This window comes from Mobula birostris, chromosome 4 (assembly GCF_030028105.1).
Source record: "Mobula birostris isolate sMobBir1 chromosome 4, sMobBir1.hap1, whole genome shotgun sequence".
Taxonomy (NCBI): domain Eukaryota; kingdom Metazoa; phylum Chordata; class Chondrichthyes; order Myliobatiformes; family Myliobatidae; genus Mobula; species Mobula birostris.
In genome coordinates this window covers 155,699,472-155,721,711 of record NC_092373.1, presented here as the reverse complement: position 1 = coordinate 155,721,711, position 22,240 = coordinate 155,699,472, and the positions used below count along the sequence as shown (strand labels likewise).

The 22,240-nt window shown below is 40.5% G+C and overlaps 1 protein-coding gene across 3 annotated transcripts in view; it reads left to right on the top strand.

Annotated features, from left to right (window-relative positions):
* The window catches only part of LOC140196679 (evC complex member EVC-like), a 65,578-nt gene that overhangs the window by 15,620 nt on the left and 27,718 nt on the right, over nucleotides 1-22,240 (top strand). For all 3 annotated transcript variants that reach the window (XM_072256288.1, XM_072256287.1, XM_072256286.1), the window contains 6 exons: nucleotides 1,119-1,354; nucleotides 2,541-2,625; nucleotides 4,774-4,872; nucleotides 9,167-9,301; nucleotides 10,569-10,715; nucleotides 12,996-13,212. In XM_072256288.1, the coding sequence (XP_072112389.1) occupies nucleotides 1,119-1,354; nucleotides 2,541-2,625; nucleotides 4,774-4,872; nucleotides 9,167-9,301; nucleotides 10,569-10,715; nucleotides 12,996-13,212 (919 nt within the window). The remainder of the gene's footprint in view (nucleotides 1-1,118; nucleotides 1,355-2,540; nucleotides 2,626-4,773; nucleotides 4,873-9,166; nucleotides 9,302-10,568; nucleotides 10,716-12,995; nucleotides 13,213-22,240) is intronic.

Here is a 22,240-nt window from a genome sequence, read left to right as displayed (position 1 = left end):
ATCCACTGTGATTTAATGTTGTTAAACAATAAAACATGAAAACTTCCAAGGGGGTGAATACTTTTTATAGGCACTGTCCATGGACCATAACCACTGGCTGTTCACCCTTCCACTTAAGAATGCTGAGGACTTGATCCGAGATGTCCTTAGCCTTGGCACCCTGGAGGCAACATACCATCTGGGAATATTGTATTCGCTCAAAGAACCTGCTGTCCATTCCTCTAATGATCCCCTATCACCACAGCATGCCTTTCACACTCCCCCCTTCCCTTCTGAGTCACAGAGCCAGACTCAGTGCAGAGACACAACCACTGTGACTTTCCTCTGTAAGGTCAACCCCCACCCCGCCTCCCAACAGTATCCAAAATAAAATACCTTTTGTTGAGGGGGATAGCCACAGGGGTACTCTGCACTGGCTCCTGAACCACTTTCCCCTTCCTGACTGTCACCCAGTTTCTGGTGTTCTGCATCATGTTAGATGTCAATTTGAAATAATTAGAACGAACCAAGTTAAATGATTAAAATTCAAAATGGTATTCACCACATAGCAAACCAGAATATAGGTGAAGGAACACACATCAAAGTTGCTGGTGAACGCAGCAGGCCAGGCAGCATCTCTAGGAAGAGGTACAGTCGACGTTTCAGGCGGGTCTTGGCCTGAAACGTCGACTGTACCTCTTCCTAGAGATGCTGCCTGGCCTGCTGCGTTCACCAGCAACTTTGATGTGTGTTGCTTGAATTTCCAGCATCTGCAGAATTCCTGTTGTTATAGGTAAAGGAATAGGCCAGTCAGCCGATCAAGCCTGAAATGTCATTCAATACCATCATTAACTGATCCTCTATCTTGGCAACATATTCTCATTTTTTCCCATATTCTTTGATGCTTTTTGTGTCTAAAAATCAATCTATATTTTGCAGCCTATATTCAAGTGATACATCTGTTGTAGACAGTAACAGTTACAGTTACCTTCCATGTGGGAGAAAATTCCACAGGTTCACCAACCTCAATAAAATTTCTCCTCCTTTCAAGCCACATGGGATAATTTATTATTTTATCACAATGTTGCGTAAATGTTATATTACTTAATTATTAATATTTTGTGTGCATTTTATTGCAGCCATTAGCAGATGGATCTTCTAACCCTTCTCTGTTAGAGAACTTCAAACAACAAGACTACAGCAAAAGGGCAAAAGAAGATTTTGTTCTGTCGGGCTCTGAGGCACCTGGTGAAATGGAAGAAGGAAATAGCAATTATTTTGCAGGGAATTATTCACCACTGGATCCTAAAATGTATAATGAGGATACAAAAGTTTTAATGATAACATTCTTCCCAGAAATACTGGGCTATTCAAGGTAGATTATTTTCAATGCATGTTTACTAGATATAAATGTGTGGCTATAAAAATGAATTTCATGAGGTCGTGTGAATTTAGTCATGCAAAATAAATTAAAGGCATCTGTTAGTCTTGCGAAACCATGGATCTGCGCCTGGGAAGTCTTCACTCTCCAAGGCAAGGGCAAGATTGTGTGGAAGACCAGCAGTTGCCCATACTGCAAGTCTCCCCTCTCCACAACACCAATGTTGTCCAAGGGAAGGGCATTAGGACCCATACAGCTTGGCACCAGTGTCATCGCAGAGCAATGTGTGATTAAGTGCCGTGCTCAAGGACACAACATGTTCCTCAGCTGGGCTCGAACTCACCACCTTCAGGTAGCTAGTCCAATGCCTTAACCACTTGGCCACGGCAAAATAGAGTCAAACAATACAAATTTAATTTGGTCCTTGCATTTGCTGAAGTATTTCTAATTTTCTAATCTTAGATGAAAAATTAGATCATCTGAATTAGTTTAAAATCATACGTACACGTTTAATGAAGCCCTCATTTTAAAATAATTGAGACCATCCACCAGGATCTGACTAGATCTACTGGTAGATAAGGCCATAACTGGCCTCTGCTGAAAAGGCGTGTGTGCCCCAGCCTTCCACCTGGGGTCTGTTTGTGAGAGGCTGTTAGGGTGGTGCCAGTGTCTGTGGATTTTCCAGCTTTTGGGTTGGGATATCTGTCCAATAAACTTGCAGCTAGCCCATTGAAATCAGAATGGAAGTTTGGGGAGAAAATTAGCTCCAGATTTTTATTTGATTTTAATGAGTTAAAGTGTTCAAGTGTGTTATTTTAACATTTTAATTTTTTAATCATTTCTATTATAACTTACTCTACAAGTCTTCTGTGGTACTTGAATATTTGTGAATGTTAAAAATATGAATAACAGTAGCAGCTTTGAAAGCTGGATCTGGCACTTCACCTTGCTTCTGCTGCTGGTCTGTCAGCACAGCCAGCCACGTAGACTGAGCTGCCATAAGCAATGTCATCCACTGGCAGCTGAGTTCCAAGTGGAAGGCTGGCCCTCGAACCATGGCAATGGTTCTGGGCCAGGCAAGTAATAACCTCACACATAACTTCTAGCTTTTCAAAATTTATTTCCTATTATTTGGTGTTGCTTGTTTGTACTTCTTACGTCTTTTCTTCATATTTAACAGTCCTGAGGCAGATCTTGGCCTGTACAGACTTAGTCTGCAAGACTTGAGACAATTAGATACAGACATGCATCAAGAAAAATGTACGGTAGGTCTACATTTGTTAAGGAACTAAAGTGGATGTTAAATACCTAAAACAAGAAAAATATAGGTATCATTGTGTTGGCTGAAGTGAAATATGGCAGACTTCTCATCTGACCATATCATGGTCTCATTTTAGATGCCAGGACAAGAATTTTACAAGAACAATGCTCTTGGATTTGAAGAATTTCAATATGACCTATCTCAGGGTCTCACCATGCATAACTCATTGCAGTTTGTGCATTAGCCTCTTTTGCAATGTTCTAAGACTGCATTGTTCTCTATGTAAGGCCATACAGACTGTACCACTCTTTACCCACCAATATATCAGGTCCACCCAACTTGTGAATGCCAAGCTTGTGTACAGACCGTACATATAGCAAATGGAAGACTGGACAAGTGTTTCGGGGCTGAAGGCATCTTCTGCCATGTAGGAGCGCAGTCTGCAGTCATAAATCTAACTTGTGAATTGTTCAGGGGACAAACAATTCACAGGAAGAGAACCCTACCATAACTTGGGGAGTGAGCGAGATTGGAAAAAAATCATAATTCATGTTTCTTAAAAGTTCAAAGTCATTTTATTATCCAAGTACATGTATCTCACCATATACTACCCTGAGATGAATTTTCTTGCAGCCTTTCGGAGTAAATACTAAGAAAGACAATAGAATCGATGAAAAACCGCACATAAGATGGACAACCACTGTACAAAAGTCAACAGACTGTACAAATACAAAGAGAGAAAAATAAACTAAACTAAATAATGATAAATAACTAAGCAATAAATATTGAGAACATGAAATGAAGAGTCCTTGAAAGTGAATCCATAGATTGTGGTAACAGTTTATTGTTGGGTCAATTAAGGTTGAATGAAGTTATCTCCTCTGGTTTAAGAGCCGATGGTTGAGAGACAATAACTGTTCCTGAACCTGCTGCTGTGAGTCCTGAGGCTCCTGTATCATCGACCTGATGGCAGCATCTAGAAGGAAGCTGGCCTCAGTGGTGGGGGGGCCCTTGATGTTGGACGCTGCTGTCCTGTCACGGTGCTCCTTGTAGATGTGTTCAGTGGTGGGAAGGGCTTTACCTGTGATGGTCTGGGCTGTACCACTACTTTTTGTAGGCTTTTCCATTCAAGGGCATTGGTGTTTCCATACCAGACTGTGATGCAACCAGTCCGTATATAGAAGTTTGTCAAAGTTTTAAATGACATGCTGAATCTTCACAAACTTTTTAGAAAGTAGAGGTGCTACTGTCCCTTCTTTGTAAGGGCACTAATGTGCTGGAACCAGGACAGGTCCTCTGAAATGATCAATGCTAGGGAATTTAAAGTTGCTGACCCTCACCACCTCTGATAGCCTGATGAGGACTGGCTCATGGACCTTCAGTTTCCTCCTCCTGTAGTCAATAATCAGCACTTTGGTTCTGCTGACAGTGAGTGAGGGGTTATTGTCGTGCCACCATTCAGTCTGATTTTCAATCTCCCTCCTATATGCTGATTATCCCCATCTTTGATTCAGCCAACAACAGTAGTGATGTCAGCAAACTTAAATATAGCATTGGAGCTGTACCTAAGTCACACAACCACAAGTGTAAAATGAATAGAGCAGGGAGCTAAGCACACAGCCTTGTAGTGTGCCTGTGTTGATGGAGATTGTGGGGGAGATGTTGTAAATCCAAACCAACTGGGGTCTGCAAGTGAGGAAATCAAGGATCCAGTTGCGCCAGGAAGTATTGAGGCCTAGGTCTTGGAGCTTATTGATTATTTTTGAGAGGATGATAGTATTGAATACTGAGCTGTAGAAAATGAAGAGCTTCATGGAATATGCATCTTCACTGTCCAAATGTTCCAATGAGTGATGAGCCAATGAAATTGCATTTGCTGTTGACTTGTTGTGACTGTCAGCAAATTGGAGCGGTTCCAAGTTGCTCCTCAGGCAGAACTCTGTTTCATCACCAACTTGTCAATGCACATCATACAGTTGATGTAAGTGCAACTGGATGGTAGTCATTGAGGCAGGTTACCATGTTCTGCTTGGGCACTGGCATAATTAAAGCCTACTTGAAGCAGGTGGACATTTTAGACTGCTACATTATGCTGCCTATGTCATTTTTTAACTACCCTGGGGCTCTGAATTCATCAATTTCTTTTCTTTAGATATTTCTTCAGTTATTAAGAATGGAACTGAATAATTTGTATTTAAGAGAGAAAATTGCTGAGAATGTCTACAGGGATTTTCTTTCCATGAAAGAGAAGGTAATGTTCATGCAGTCTCTTCTGCTTTCCTTATCAGAGTGAATAGCCATTGGCATTAATGTAATAGTGCAGTGTTGTATATGTATGTTAACTGAGGAGCCCTCCTCCCAGTTGCTCTATATAAAATAATGATTACTTTTGGCTGGTCAAACCTGATGGTCACTTGAGGTTTCAGAAAAATTTCATGGCGTCATACAGAGCAGAGGCAGGCCTTTTGGCCCACTGTTTCTATTCCAATCATCAAGTGCCCATCTATACTGATCAATAACCTTCTATACCTTGATGACTCAAATGCTCATCTAGATACTTTTTAATCGTGAGACTACCTGCCTCTACACTTCATTCAGGCAGTGTGTCCCAGGTTCTAATATATAAAAAAAACTTCAGATTCCCTGTAAGCCATAACTTACATTTTAAATCTATTCCCTCTAGTTTTAAATACTCTGCCGTGAGGAAAATATTCCCATGATCTACCCTATCTCCAGCCTATACAGTCTCTCCTCAATCAAAATGCTACTTTTCAGATAACATCCTGGTGTATCTTGTCTACACCTTCTCCAGGGCAGTCTTTTTCTTCTTGTACTTTGGCAGCCAGGACTGTACTGTGCCATACTCAGGACTTTTGTGTCAGACTGGCAAATTTTTCCAGACCATTGGATGATCCAACACACTTTTAATTCGATTTTTTTAAATGTTCCATTGTAATAGCATCCCCCAGTGAGGCCAGTAAGACTCGGGAATATTGTATGTGAACCAGGTTCATGGTGAGTCCAGGTGGAGGATGTACCAGGTTTCCAGTTAGTTGCAAGAGTAGGAACCGTGACTCTGTTAAGTCTCAAGGGAGAATGTTACCCAGTGAACCAAATGCTGAACCATCAGGATTTCCAAACATTCAGCAAATGATCAGAGTTTTATTGCCTGATTCCCTCTGACCTTCCCCTCTCTGAAGCAGAACATTCTGACCTCAGTTAGGGCTTCACCTTTGTCCACCCGCCATAACACTGAGCTCTTCTTCCGCCGCCTCCGTCTCCATGTCTACTTGTTTGGCAAAGACTCTCCAGCCCACACCGATGACCCTTTCCCTCGTCTTCAACCTTCCTCCTCTTCCTGGACACCCCGCTCTGGTCTTTTACCTGCTCTAGATCATTTTCTCTTATCGCTAACTGCCAATGAGGCATCATCTGTCTTGACTTTAACACTCCTCTCTCCAATTTTAACCTCACTTCCTCTGAACAGGCTGCTCTCTGCTTTATCTGCACTAATCCCAATCCTATCCTCCCCATCAAACCTGCAGATAATGACGGGGGGGGGGGGGGTTGCTGTCGCAGTCTGGTGGACTGACCTCCTCCTTGCTGAGGCCAGACAGCAACTCTCAAACACCTCCTCTTGCTCATCCCTTTAACAGGACTCCCACTAAGGAGCACCAAGCCATTGTCTCCTGCACCTTCACTGACCTTATTGACCCTGGTGATCTCACATCCACTACCACCAACCTCATAGTTCCCTTACCCTGCAACTCCCATTTCTACCTCCTACACAAGATCCACAAACCTGACTGTCCAGGTAGGCCCATCATTTTTGTCTCCTGCTGTCCCATTGAAATTGCATCTGTATATCTTGACTCAGTTTTATCTCCTCCCCCCCCCCCAATTCAGTTCCTTCCTACCTACATCCATGACACTTCACACACTCTCAATCTTTTCAATGACCTTTAAGTTCCAATCCCCTCATTTTCACTATGAATATCCAGTCCCTGCACTCCTCCATACCCTATGAGGAGGCCCTTAAAGCTCTCCACTTCTTTCTGGACAACAGACCTGAAGAGTTTCCCTCCACCACCACCACTGGTCCTCACCTTCAACAATTTCTCCTTCAGCTCCTCCCACTTACTCTAAACCAAAGGTGTAGCATTGGGCATTCACATGGATCCCAATATGCCTTGTTGTTAGCTACATAGAACAGTCCATTGTCCAACCCTATCCTGGAATTGCTCCCCAACTTTTCCTATGCTACATCAACAAATGCATTGGTGCTGCTTCCTGCATCCTTGCTGAGCTCATCAACTTCATCAACTTTGCCTTCAACTTCCACCCTGCCCTCAAATTTACTTGGTCCATTTCCAACACCTGTCTCTCCTTTCTGGATCTCCCTGTCTCTATCTCTGGAGGCAGTCTATCTACTGTTATCTTTTATAAACCCAGTGACACTCACAGCTATGTGGACTATGCTTCTTCCCACCCTGTCACTTTTAAAAATGCCATTCCCTTCTCTCAGTTCCTCCATCTCCAATGCATCTGCTCCCAGGATGGAGGTTTTCATTCCAGAACAACTGAGATATCCTCCTCCTTCAAAGAAAGGGGTTCCCCTTCCTCCACTATCAACACTACCTTCACCCTCATCTCTTCCATTTTGCGCACATCTGCCCTCATTGCATCCTCCCGCCGCCATACCAGGGATAGGATTCCTCTTGTCCTCACCTACTACCCCACTAGCCTCCTCATCCAGCACATAATTCTCTACCATCTCCAACAGGATCTCACCACTAATCTCATCTTGCTGTCCCCATCACTTTCCACTTTCTGCAGAGGTCGCTCCTACGCAACTCCCATGTCGGCTCATCCCTCCCCACTGATCTACCTCCTGGTCCTCCTCCTTGCAAGCAGAACAAGTGCCACACCTCCTACCTCCCTACCATTCAGGGCCCCGAACAGTCCTTCCAGATGAGCTGACTGTGTTTGGTGCTCCCATTGTGGCCTGAATATTAGTGAGGCCCAATGTAGACTGTGAGACCTGACAGAGACTGGGAGACTGCTTTGTTGAGCACCTTCACTCTGTCTGCTACAAAAAAGTGTTTTTTCACCACCTTAGTCTGACTCCTTCCCCTTCCTTTCCAGTTCTGAAGTGTCTTGGCCCAAAACGTCATCTGTTTACTCTTTTCCATAGATGCTGTTTGGCCTACTGAGTTTTGTGTGTGTTGCTTTAGAGTTTTATTTTGCAGCTGTGGCCTAAACATTGTTTTATAAAGTTGCATGAAAGCTCCCTAACCTTATATCCTGAGCCTCTTCTAATGATGGCAGTCATCCTGCATGCCTTCTTTCCCCATCAGCTGTCACCCTCAGGATATTCTATTCCCCAATTCTCCTAGAACCCATTCATACATTGTAAATGTCCAACTTGAATCTCAGAGTAAGGTCACTTTTTCCAAAACTCCCACCACTTGCCTGCTACATTCCCTAAAACTATATTCATTACTGCACATTACTAACTCAGATTATCTGTGATTTGGCTTAAAAATTTCCTGGATGCCCTCTAAAAGTCCCACCTTTCACATTAAAACAATTCAAATTAATATTGGGGATGTCAAAATCCCCTAGTGCTATAACACATCTCTGCGATTTGTGTACATGTCTGCTTCTTTACTTCCTGTGAACCATTTTGAGGAATATTGCAAAGTGGACCACAGCAGCATAGCGATTAGCATAACACTATTATAGCGCCAGTGACCCAGGTTCGATTCCGCAGCTGTCTGTAAGGACTTTGTATGTTTTTCTCATGGCTGTGTGGATTTCCTCTGGGTGCTCTGGTTTCCTTCTGCTTTCCAAAGGCATATAGGTTAGTAGGTTAATTAGCCACATGAGTGTAATGAGTTGGCATGGGCTCATTAGGCTGAGGAACATGTTAGCATGCTGTATATCTTTATAAAAGTGATCACTCTTTGTTCCTGAGCTTTATCCTTGGGTTTCTTGCCTTTGAGAATTGGTAGAAGAGAAAAAAAGTGATTAAATATTTAAGTATTCATACTTAATTTTGAGAAAAAAATTTAGACTAATATTTTGAATACTACTTAAAATGGTTTCATTTGAAGTTTGATTCTGGTAAATTGAAGTTTTTAAATATAAAGTTCTAACTCATAGAGTCCGGCAATATCTTTTTGAACAGTAGGAAATGAGTTGCTTCTACAGTTCCCAACTGGGAATTCCATAATATCTACCAGGCAGCCAGAGACAAAATCTTTATAGGAAAGTGGGCCAACCTTCTGTGTGCTTTATAATGACCAACCTTAGGGTGGTTATTGCATAGTCTAGCAAAAAGCTTCTAGGTCAAAGTGCAGTGGATGGAAAAGTGTAAAGTGAGGTGAACATCATTTTCCACATAATTGATTCATCAATATTATAAGAAATATATTTTAACTTTAAAAATAAAGTCTAGTAACTTTTTTGATGGACATGTCTTCAATTCTTTACAGTTGCATCTAGAAACTTTAATAACTAATTAAAACTGTTCTTATTGAAAGGAATTACAAGAACTGCTGCAGAAACATCAGTCAGTGTTGCCAGATGTAGCTGACAGGGAAGAGGCTGATTGCCTTTATACCTTGGAAGAAATTGAAAGGGATGAACGAGATTATTTGCAATATGCCATACAACAGGTAATACTTGGTCGTGTAGAGGCAGTTTTGTAATGCAGTAATAGTAGGAGTGGTGACTTGACCTGATGAGATCAGGCTATTTAATTAACTTGAACATTCACCTTGCTCACACAACTGCTGATGCAGTTATCATGGATGAAGAATAGGCATGCAGTTGGACATACCTCCTTCCATTTTAGCAAAGGTTAACATTTCAGTCGTTAAAAATTTGTCCGCTTTCCCAAGATGAACTCAAAGAAATGGGAGGATACAGAAAAGGTGTGTGCAACTCTCAAACAATAAGGAATCCATGGGTAAATCACAGCAACATGGCAAACTCATTTATCGTAATAGATCAGCAGCATGTGTGCGGATGTACTTTATCATTTTTAACAATCCAATTTGTGTAGCTTATGGACATTAATCCAATGGTGGTCATATTAAAGTCAAGACTGTATACTGTAGATTTAAGATGAGAGGAAGCAGTTGTAAAGGAGATTTCACCCTGTTGTATATGACAATAAGCTAGTGTAATCTAATCATCCCCTATTCTGTGTCAATCTGTTGCATTTATCTATACCAGGAGTAATTCACAGTGCTCAATTAACTTGTCATAATATCTTTTGGATATGGGAAGATACGGGAGCAGCCTGTGGAAACTCATCTAGATACAAGGGAATCATACAAACTCTGCCCAGACAGAAGCGGAAGACAGGCCACCAGATTACCAATGTCAGCTCAGCGGAGCTTTGAAGAAGCATCACAAAACAGTGCATGACTATGCCTTCTCTTTCAGTGCAGACATCATGAATTAACCCCAAGTTCTTTGACTCTTTCCACATATGTACAGTATATCACATTGTATCTCAGTATGAGACCCATGTGGGACTGCTTAGGGACTCCAGCTCCAGATTTTTCCTTGGAGTTTACTCCCAAAGCTTTCCCCGTGAGTGGGGATAGCCTCCTGGTTATGCAGCACCTTCTTATATGATGTACTTTGTGGCTTTTGTGTATTTTTCTACATCGTAATACACACCAGAGGTTAAGTTCTCCAAAACTATTTTTGGATTAATTCAAATTGCAAGTTATCACTTCATCTAATAATACACATCGCAGTGAAGGCTTTCACTCTATAAGGTTTCGTCCAACACCACATGAGAATACAGGCACCTGAGATCACTTTAATTTACATCACCTGGGCTGCTAGACGTATGTTCAGCACTGCGTCTCCTGGGCTTCAAGCAGATAAATTAAGGATTTATTTTTCATTTATTTGTTTGTCTCTCAGATGAGTAAATTCTTCCAGCAAACTGAAATACTTCTGAAACACTCTGAGCTCACTGAAATCACTGTGAAGGAGATAATGCAAAACATAGGGGACAAAATGTCCCAGGTGGAGAGCATGCTAACTGACACTCTGACTTTGCGGGTCATGGTAAGTAGCAATAATAAAATATTCCAGTGTGCAGGCATTTTGAACCTTTATTTCGTAGCAATGACAAGTTCAATTGCAGGCTATTTGTTCACAAAGGTAGCATTTCCCCAATATTCGACCTACAGTGTGATGCACTATGGAGCACACAATAAGACAAGCTATTAGTGCGGTATTGGAAAACAAAAGAGAAATTATTGGCAGTGCCACAAAGTAAGATTTCATCAACAAGTTGGTTGTATACCCATCAAAAAGGAAGGGTAGAAACATTTTTCTAGGGATTTTTTGTGGACTAGGGAGAACAAAATTGTTCCTTTTGGTTGTTAAAAACTCAGAAATCTTGTTGCTAACAGCTTCACTCTACTATTGCTGAGCTCAATGGGAAATGTATCAAACTATAAAAGTTCCATACTAGTCTTGACAGAAAATCTGCTAGCCATTAATACTGCATGTAGGCATGGACTGCTTATGTGGCACATGTCTCTCGGCTGACTTGTTATAACCAAAGCTGACATTTTATCTGCACTATACATTGAAGGAAAATATTGAAATAAAAATTAAATATGTTCAGGAATGTAACAACATTTTATGTTAACTGATTTGTATGTTCATAGTGGTCATTTTTGGCATTTATGTGGAATGAATATGACTAGCCACCTTGTCAGTATTCTAATTTGGTGCATTATGCTTCATTGTTGGAGTATTCTGATTAGAGCTGAAAATAGTCAAATCATCAGGGAACAATCTACTGATGGTATGAGAAAGCAAAATTAATTAATAATAACTGAATATGATTTGTTCGAGGTTCCACAAGGTTAATGTTCTTGGGCTCTGACAACTGACTTTATACAAGCACACCGATCTTACTTAGTATTCAAATAAAACTGGCTATTGGAGGATTCTCCTTGTGATAACCATTGACTTTCCTCAGTTGCTTGGTGAAAATTTCCGCTTATTTTTCTTTTCTTCCATGGGGAGCCTTTGTTGCATGATGAACAAAGATCAGGCGGCTGGTTAGGCAGCACCTGCAGGAAGCAAAATAGATTAATACTTCAGGTCAAAGCCCCTTTCTCAATTCTGTTGTTATTTTCGATTTCTGCCATCTACCTTTTGATTTCAATTAGGTCTTACTTCATGTTTAGATTATGATTGTGATAAAGTCTGTAGGTAAGCCGCTTTGGAGAAAAAAATCAAATTGAATACTGGAAATCAACCTGAATGGCAGCATTGGTGTTCCTTCCATCACCTTGGTGCTTTTGTGACCCAAAGGTTCTTCAGAAGTCAAGAGTGAGGTATAAAGCTTATTATTTCTAAGCAGTTTTATTAAGTGTTACAAGAACGAAGAACAAACAAAAAAAAAGACTAAGGTAAAAGCTGTCATGAGCAACTCATGCTCAGACCAGAGATAACAAAAATTTGAGTGATAACAACTAACCAATAAAGTAGCCAGATTCAAGTGGCCTAACACCTGCTACAGAAAACTAAAAAGCTTCCAGAATAAAACTACACAGGCAGTTGTATTATAATTGCTGGGAAAATTTGCGAACAATTACATGTATATAGGTGATTATATAAAAATACAAACAAAGATGGGAACAGTAAATTACAAGAAAAATAACAATTCTATACTTTATACTTTATTGTCGCCAAACAATTGATACTAGAACGTACAATCATCACAGCGATATCTGATTCTGTGCTTCCCGCTCCCTGGATTACAAATCGATAGTAAATGTTAAAAATTGAAATTATAAATCATAAATAGAAAATAGAAAAATGGAAAGTAAGGTAGTGCAAAAAAACTGAGAGGCAGGTCCGGATATTTGGAGGGTACGGCCCAGATCCGGGTCAGGATCCGTTCAGCAGTCTTATCACAGTTGGAAAGAAGCTGTTCCCAAATCTGACTGTACCCTAATCCATCACTTATCCAAATAATTTGGAGCTCTTAAACATATGCTCTTAGATAGAGATGAAAAGTGCTTGCCACTCATGCAATTTACTAGCCATAAAAGAAACGTGATATATTGTAACAGTTGTTTTATTATAAACTTTAAATTCAGTGAGAACTTCCAGCAATAGTTAGCCCAAACACTAGACCATTGTGGTCTAAAACACTGGAAGAAAATCACTACCACCACATTAAATCAGCAAAGTTATAAATGCTTATTCTATAGCTGTGTGGCTATGTTATATAACCATATATTGATAACGATTTACATAATACGTATCAAAAGTTAAACTTTATTACAATCACCTACTTTTCATTTACTTTTCATTAACTAGGTTATTGTGGATAAGTTGATGCGTTGGAAGTTCATGGCAAAACGCCTTTATTTCCTCAAGCGGCTTGCTCAGCAGGAAAACAGAGACAAATTGAAGATGGTGACATCTGTCCTGGACTCTCTCACCAGAGATGCTATGTTGACATCTTTGCAAAAAGAAGAGCTAACAGCTAGATTACAAAGTACAATTTGGGGTTGTGTGAACACATTGGATAATGGTAAGTCTTATGAGATGTAGACTCAATTATTGAAAGGTTATAGTATCAAGGTTTTATATTCTGCTTTTTGACTAACTCAAGGCTGTTGGTATGCAAGTGCCCCAAACAGTTGACTGTGAGCATATATAAATTCATTAAGCTTACACCTTTGTTAACTACTTCCATTTGTAATGGTCTTTTTGAAAATAAATGGGTATTTTTAGATCCTAAAGGTTGGTGAGACCATCTATAGAGGGAAGCTGTATGTTGGGGTGACATTTTATAGTCATTTATAGCTCTTTTCTGCCATTCTGCCCATATCATATAATTTGATCCATTCAGTAATGGTCAGGCTGGAGGAAGAAAGTGTAACCGGCACTGAATTTTTATACTTGGTGCAGCATGTAACCACTCCCTAGGGTTGGGTAAATACCGTGTCAAAAGTGCCGGCGTTGTTGTCTCTGACAACCATGAGATATTCTGGAACATACTGGCTAAGTGAGACTGGGGCTCTCACAGCATTTAAGTATCTTCCACATAAATCAACAAATCATGAAAGGCAATGGACATTAGTACAGACAGACACTTGATGGTCAGCATGCATATGATTGATCGAAAGGCCTCTTTATGTTGGATTACTCTATAACTCTTGTTTTATTCTTCTCATATTTCCTCAGATTTCTTTATGATGTAGTGTGACACCATTTGGCCTACTGAGCCACTGTGTTGGCTATCAGAGAAATCATATCAGTCCTGTTCCCTCACTTATTTCCCTGAAGACTATTCTCTCACAGGTCCATCAAATTTCCCAATTCTCTTATTACCAAAAAGGCTGACGTACTGAATGTGGGTATGTGGGAAAATGTTCTCTTTGCTGAAGGTAAATTGCAAGCCTCCTAACATTCAGTGGGAAATAAAGAAGATGTGTAGATAACCCACAGAGATGTGTACGAGTGACAATTTGTAGAAGTTTGGGGATTCCAGCTTCTCCATTATCAGTTGGGATTGGCTTAATGTGAAGAGGGAGGAATTTTTCAAAATACATCCAGGACTTTTTCCAATTTGTATGTTGATTGTCCTACCAGAAGGGGGAATACTGGATATAATATTGTGGAATATACCCAGATAAGAAGGTTGAACTTTAAGTGTGAGAGCGTCTTGGAGATGAGGGTGAGGTAGTAACGAAAAGAAATAAAGGTTGTCCTGAGTTGGAAAGAGACTTACTTCAATGTCATAGGACAAGACCTGGCAAAATTAGGCCTGGAGCAGTAACTTGCTGGTAAATTTCTAACCGATAAGGGGTAATCATCCAAATGTGAAACAACGGGAAGTTGGAGTGAAAGGTAATGATAACGTGTCTAAGGAACCCTGGGTGTCAAGAGGCATTGAGGGCTGGATTTAAAAACAGTGAAGCATTGGACAGATGCAGAGACCTTCAAATGTACATAAAGTGCAGCAGTGAAATCAAGAAAGAAGCTAGAAACGGGAAAAATGCAGCATGAAGTATCACTGGGCAACAACATTAAGAAAAAATTCAAGTCATTTCCTACCTGTATTAAGAGAAATGGGGTGATTATTTATGGTAAAGAACTGGAATCATTAAGCACTGAAGTGCAGAACTGTACTTGGAGCCAGAAGATACCGGTAGAGTCTTAAATGAGTACTTGTCTTCTGTATTCACCAAGGATGTAACAGATAGAGAGGTCGGGAAGAGATACAATGAAATTACATTAAAAAGAAGTTAATTAATGTCTTAAACACAAAAAATCCTGCAGGTGATGGAAATCCAGGGCAACACACACTAAGTTCAGCAGGTCAAGCAGAATCAATGGAAATGAATAAACAATCGACATTTTGGTCGAAGACCCTTCATCAGGATCAGAAAAGAAAGGGAAGAAGCCTGTTATATTTTGTAACTCCAAAACATAAAATTAATCTAAGGGAAAATAAGGGAGCCCGAGAAATGCGTGTAAACTTCATTTTTACTTTTAGCAAGGTGCACACTTGATATGTGGTGGCTTGATGACATATGCCATTTATGCACTTTTACATTTAACCTACAAAAGGTTATGTAAACAACAAAGAGTGCTTAATCAAACAATATATTTACAATATTACTAAAATATTAAATAGAGAACACTCCTCTCTGCTTACCTATAAACTCCAAATCAATATAGAATACAATTCAACTCAAATACCAGTATGTAACCTATTGTTCTCATTGTGTGTGTGTGTGTGTGTGTTACAACTACACACGGTATACTATACAACTATATACACACCCATATAAATGTATATTTTTTTTAATGTGAGTACAATCCATTGCATACTAAAAGTAAGGGAACAATAATTAAGACCAGCTCTCAAAGCATGAGAACAAAATCTAGGGAGTGCAAACACAATGCCTTCATTGGCCAGGATCTCCCTATGGCCAGTCTCTTGCTGGCTAGACCTACTGGTAACAAGAGCAGTCAGCATTAACTTTATCCAGTGCTGACTTGCCCCTCTGGTTCATGATAGGGATAGTAAATTTTAAATTTGCCAATTCGGGCCTAGATATTTAATTGCGGTGGAGGATTTCTTACTCTTATGGGTAATGTCTTTCTTGATAAGGAGGATCACTCTGCTTGGCAGGTGAAACTTGTGACTGTGTAACAATCTCAGGTTCTAGGACCTCCTCCATGATCCTCCATTATGTAGTGGATGGGAGACAATGCCATCTTGGACAATGTCTCCCATCCACTACATGATGTACTGGTTGGGCACAGGAGTACATTCAGCCAGAGACTCATTCCACCAAGATGCAACACAGAGCGTCATAGGAAGTCATTCCTGTCTGTGGCCATCAAACTTTACAACTCCTCCCTTGGAGTGTCAGACACCCTGACCCAATAGGCTGGTCCTGGACTTATTTCCTGGCATAATTTACATATTACTATTTAATTATTTATGGTGCAACTGTAACGAAAACCAATTTCCCCTGGGATCAATAAAGTATGACTATGGTTGTAGGAATTGACTGTGACACTGCAGAAGTGGCTCTGACAGTTCTAGACACCTTTCTTCTCTAACAATTGACTCTGCTCTCCTCAACTGGTCAATGTGTCATCTCCAGATGACATTAGATGCAATCTCCACTGTGTTGGGGAGTGGTCTAGTTCTGTTCTTAACCCTTTCATGTACCCAATTTTGATCACCTTTGGAATCCTTCATCACAACAACTTGTCCAGGAGTGAAATATCAAACCTCCTTGTTGAGGAGCGCTCAATTTGTCTCAGCTCTTTGTCCTGCAAAAAAATCTTCTGAGATTGGATTTGAGAAAATCCAAGCCTGAGCACTAGGGACGACCCAGGAACAGCAAAGCTGATAAGTTGTTGGTTGTGCAGTAGCTGCATTGCGAAAAACAAAGAGGAAACTGGCGAGCTTCTGATTCAGTGCCAGTGTAGTGTGTTCTGTTGACATTGCTTGCAGCACATTCAGTAGACTTTGAACAAACCTTTCCGCCAAGCCATTTGTAGTCAGGTGGTACGGTGCAGATGTAATATGACGTATTCCATCCATTTTCAGGAATGACTGAAACTGTTAGGCAACAAACTGTGGTCCATTGATACTGACTACTGAACACATCCTTGAAAAGAGCTATATTGGAGGCTATTGAGAACACTTGTGGCCATCTACAACTACCAATAAATTTGTGCCCATGAATAGTCTGGCAAAATCCACTTGAATCCTCTGCCAGGGCAATGCAGACCATTCCAAGGGATGGAGAGGTGCTGCCCTTGGGATCTTCTGGACGTGTTGGCACCTTTAACAGTGCATGGCAAACTGCTCAATTTGCTAATCTATCCCAGGCCACCAGACAAAGCTTAAGGCACCGCTTTCACTTTGACCACACCTAGTTGACCGGCATGTAGCTTCTCCAATAATTTAGCTCTCAGCCTGGATAGTACAACAACTCTCAATTCCCTTGTAAGGCATCCTCTGTCAAGGGCAAGTTCATCCCAGTGCTGATAAAGATGGGGTGACTCGGATTTCTACTACACATTCTAGCCATTTTGTGTGGCCATGTAGACCTAAGATAATGTGGGGTCTTTTCTGGTTTTCCTTTGAATCAGTTGTAACACGGAGACTTTTGATTTGCGTTAGGGAGAATATGTCAAGAGGTGGTTCCTCTTATAAATTTTTCAGATATATCCTTTTCAATAGGTACACTTAATGTCAGAGAAATATATACAATATACATCCTGAAGTTCTTTTTTGTCACAGACATCCACAAAAACAGAGGAGTGCCCCAAAGAATGAGTAACAGTTAAAACATTAGAACTCCAAAGCCGCCCTTCCCACACACAAGCAGCAGCAAGGTAAACAGGAAAGTCCATAAACACTTCCATGATTAGATGTCCTCTTAAATTCAGACTTATAATTGAGTCCTCCGGGAAACAGAGCCCATTGCTGCATCTGTACTGCTGCTGTTCGTGGAACACCCTTATGTGAATTGAAAATGGACACTAGTGCTTGATGATTAGTAATGAGGATAAACTCCCTCCCATACAAGTACTGACATGTTTTACACTCCCCTCCCCCCCCCCAAACCATACTCAAGGTCTCTTTACCAATGTGTAAGTAATTTTTCTCCCCAGTGGTTACTGGATGCAAGGGCTATGAGGCATACACTTCCATCACTCACATGTGACATGACTGCATCTTACCATAAGGCGAGGTGTCACAGGCAAGCTTCACTGGACAATGTGGATCATAATGTATGAGTACAGTATCTGACATCACCATTTCTTTTACCTTTTGGAAAGCCACCTCACACTGCTTTGTCCATTACTATTCATTCCCGATCCGTGGCAGTAAGTTCAAGGGGTGGAGCACAGTAGCCAGGTTTGGCAGGAGCATGTTATACTAATTGACATATCCTAAAAAGGACTGAAACTGTGTGACTTCCTTTGGCTTTGAGGCATCTACCACTGTTTGAATTTTTCTCAGCGCGCTTGTGTAATTCTTATGTGTCAATAGTGTGACCACAGTAAGTGATGCTTGGTTTAAAGAATTCACACTTGTTGCATTGTACTCTGAGTCCATAGTCTTCTAATCTTTTTAACACTGTTTTAAGATTTTGGAGATTTTCCTTGTTGTCCTTACTGGTAACAATGATGTCATCCAGGTAACACTGAGTGCCTGATCAGCTTTGCAACATTTGGGCAGAATGCAGTGCAGGTGCTACTCCAATAATAAGCTTGTTATAGAAATAAAGCCTTTTGTGAATGTTTATGATGAGAAACATTTGGACTCTTCTTTCATCTCCATCTGTAGGTAGGCCTCAACTAAGTCCACTTTGCTAAAATGGTTCCCTCCAGAAAGGTTTCCAAAGACGTCCTCTATCCTAGGCAGAGAGTATTGATCTACTTTCAGTACTGGATTGATAGTGACTTTAACGTCACCACAGATCCTGACAGAACCATTTTTCTTGGCTACTGGGATGACTGGCATTACCCATGGGCTACACACAACTGTGGAAAGAATTCCTTCAATGTCCATGCGATCTAGTTCACTGGCTGCTTTATCACAGATGGCATAAGGAACTGAACAGACTTTGTAAAACTTGGGTGTGGCATTTTTATGTAACACTTACCCTTGATCTGTTTGAGATTTCCAATGCCATCCTTGAACAAAGCTGTAGCATCATCCAGTACCTTCATTAACTCGCTTTCAGATGACTCTATTATAGGGGATGTGACATCCAAGTAGTGGATGGATCTCTAATCAAGTTGTAGTTGTCTCAGACGGTCACGCTCCCACAACGCTGGCCTTCTTGCTTTTACCACATACAAGTTCAATGTGACTTGTTAGTTGTTAAATTTCATTGTTACTAGTGTCATTCCCACAGGAGTTAGCTTTTCTCCATTGTAAGTTCTTAGTTGGATATCTACAGGTTTCTGTTCAGTATCTTTGAAATGCCATTCAAACTCCTTTTGTGGAATGACAAATGACCAAGACAGTGTCTAATTCCATTTTAATTAATTTGCTGTTCACTTCTGATGTAAGTATTGCTAGGCTCATTTTACTTTTCACAACGTAAATCTCAAGGCTACTTAGTCCGGTGTCACATTTATCATAATCAGATTTGTAATCAAAGGCATGCAGATTATTGCCATTTTTGAAATTGCAACTTGACATTTTATCTATTTCTCTTCCCTGTACAGTTCATTTATTTCTGTCTGCCTGACATGCTCTTTTATGTGCCCTACTTTGCTGCATTTCCTGCAAGTTTTGCCTTTAAACCTGTATTGGTCTGGTTAATGTGAGCCCCTGCTACGACAGTAACTCAGTTTGTTTGGCCAGGCTGGTTTCTGTTTCGATGTTGCAATTTTGTCCACACTCACTTTCATTCTTAACTGCAACTCAATTGCATCTTTATCTGCTGTTTCCATTGATGAAGCAATTTCAACTGCTCTTTTAAATGTGAGGTGTGTTTCAGGTACGAGCCATTTTTGAAAGCTTTCTTATGAGATTCTACAAACTAAACAATCTCTCTGTGCATCATTAAGCCTATCACTGAACTGATAATGCTCAGACAGCTTCTTCAATTCAGCCATGTACATTGAAATGGACTCCTCTTCCTTTTGAGTCCAGTTATGAAACCTAAAGCATTCTCCAATTAACAATGGTTTTTGTTCTTTATGTTCCTGCGTTACTTTCACAATATCAGCAAAGTTCATTTTGGATGGTTTGGTTGGAGCCGTTAAACTTCAAGGTAAACTATATGCACTCACTTTTCATTTGCTATTTCATTTGCTCAATTCACTCAGTATACATTAGCCAGTTATCCACTGTGCAATTGAACACATCTATCTTTCTGATGCAGCCAGCCATTTCTGCTCTTTTTTAAAAATCTATGATTATCATCAGCCCATACTCACTGTTTATGAACCGGTTAATTTGCCCATTTTCTGCCTTTTTTTTCCAATTCAGGCATCTCGCTGCACATTTTTTTTTTAAACTTGAACATGTCACTGTATTTCAACAGGCTTATTTAAAACTTCCTCCTCACCGCTGTTATGTTTGTAACCCCAAAACATTAAAACTAATTGAAAGAGAAACAAGGGAGCCTAAGAGATTCGTGTAAACTTTTTTACCTTTAGCGAGGTTCACACTTATGACATGGTAGTGTGATGACGTATGCCATTCGCATACTTATACATATTACCCACAATGCATTATATAAACAACAAAGGATGCTTAATCAAACGATATATTTACAATATTACTCAAATATTGCCAAAATATTAAGTGCACAACTAAGCTATATATCTGTCTTAATGGGTTTCAAGTTCAGTAAATTTCTATGGCCTCATGAAATGTGTTCTAGGCTGCTAGGGAAGCAAGGTAAGTAATCTATGGGGCTGTCACTGAGATTTTTTAATTTTGCTGATGACATGTGAGGTGCCAGAAGAGCAGAATGGATAAGATGGGTAATTCCAAATGCTAACATAAGTTGTAAGGAGGTATTGGGGGAAAAAATCTTACGGAATCACAATCAGCATTGTGTTTAATTTCACTGGCATATGTCATGAAATATGTTTTATGGCAGCAGTACATTGTGATGCATCTTCTTTTAAACAAATTACAATTGTAACTGTACAGTTGAAGTCAAAAGTTTACTTACACCTTAGCCAAATACATTGAAACTCAGTTTTTCACAATTCCTGACATTTAATCCTAGAAAACATTCCCTAACTTAGGTCAGTTAGGATCACTACTTTATCTTAAGAATGTGAAATGTCAGAATAATAGTAGGTAGAATGATTTATTTCAGCTTTTGTCTCTTTCATCACTTTCCCAGTGGGTCAGAGGTTTACGTACACTTTGTTAGTATTTGGTAGCATTGCCTTTAAATTGTTAAACTTTGGTCAAATGTTTTGGATAGCCTTTCAGAAGCTTCTCACAGGAAGTTGCTGGAATTTTGTTTCATTCCTCCAGACAGAACTGGTGTAACTGAGTCAGGTTTGTAGGCCTCCTTGCTCGCTCACGCTTTTTCAGTTCTGCCCACAAATTTTCTGTCGGATTGAAGTCAGAAAATGATGTCAAGTCCGGTTCATCCTTGGGAGATTTCCAAATGCCTGAAGGTACCACGTTCATCTGTACAAACAATAGTACGCAAATATAAACACTACGGGACCACGCAGCTGTCATACCACTCAGGAAGCAGACGCATTCTGTCTCTTAGAGATGAACGTACTTTGGCGCGAAAAGTGCAAATCAATCCCAGAACAACAGCAAAGGACCTTGTGAAGATGCTGGAGGAAACAGGTAGACAAGTATCTGTATCCACAGTAAAACATGTCCTATACAGGTGTCCCCCACTTTTCGAACGTTTGCTTTACGAAATCTCACTGTTACAAAAGACCTACATTAGTACCTTGTTTTCATTTTCAGAAGGTGTTTTCAGTGTTACAAAACAAAAAGCAGGGCGCGATAAAAAATCAGCACGCGATAAAAGGCAGCGCGCGCCCTGAGCAGCCGTTCTCCCGGGATTCGGAACGGCGTTGCTTTAACACATGCCTGTGAGCAGCCGTTTGCAAGATGAGTTCTGTGGTATCGGAAAAGCCTAAAAGAGCTCGTAAGGATGTTTACTCAGTGTAAAACTAGACATAATTAAGTGTTTCGATCGTGGTGAACGAAGTAAGGACAAAGTGAGTTTGGCTTGTGGAAGCTGACGAACATGATGTTGAAGAGGTTTTGGCATCCCATGACCAAGAACTGACAGATGAAGAGCTGATGCCATTGGAAGAGGAAAGGATAACATTCGAAACTGAATGAGTAATGATAAAGTACGACTTTAATTTTGAAAGGGTACGTCGGTGTAGGGGATACTTGCAGGATGGTTTGAGCCCTTACAAAGAACTGTGAGATAGAAAAATGCGCGGGGCTCAGCAGTCAAGTAAGCCTTCCACATCAGCCACAGCAGACGACAAACCTCGACCTTCGACATCGAGGCGGGCAGAGATAGAAGATGACCTGCCTGCCTTAATGGAAACGGACA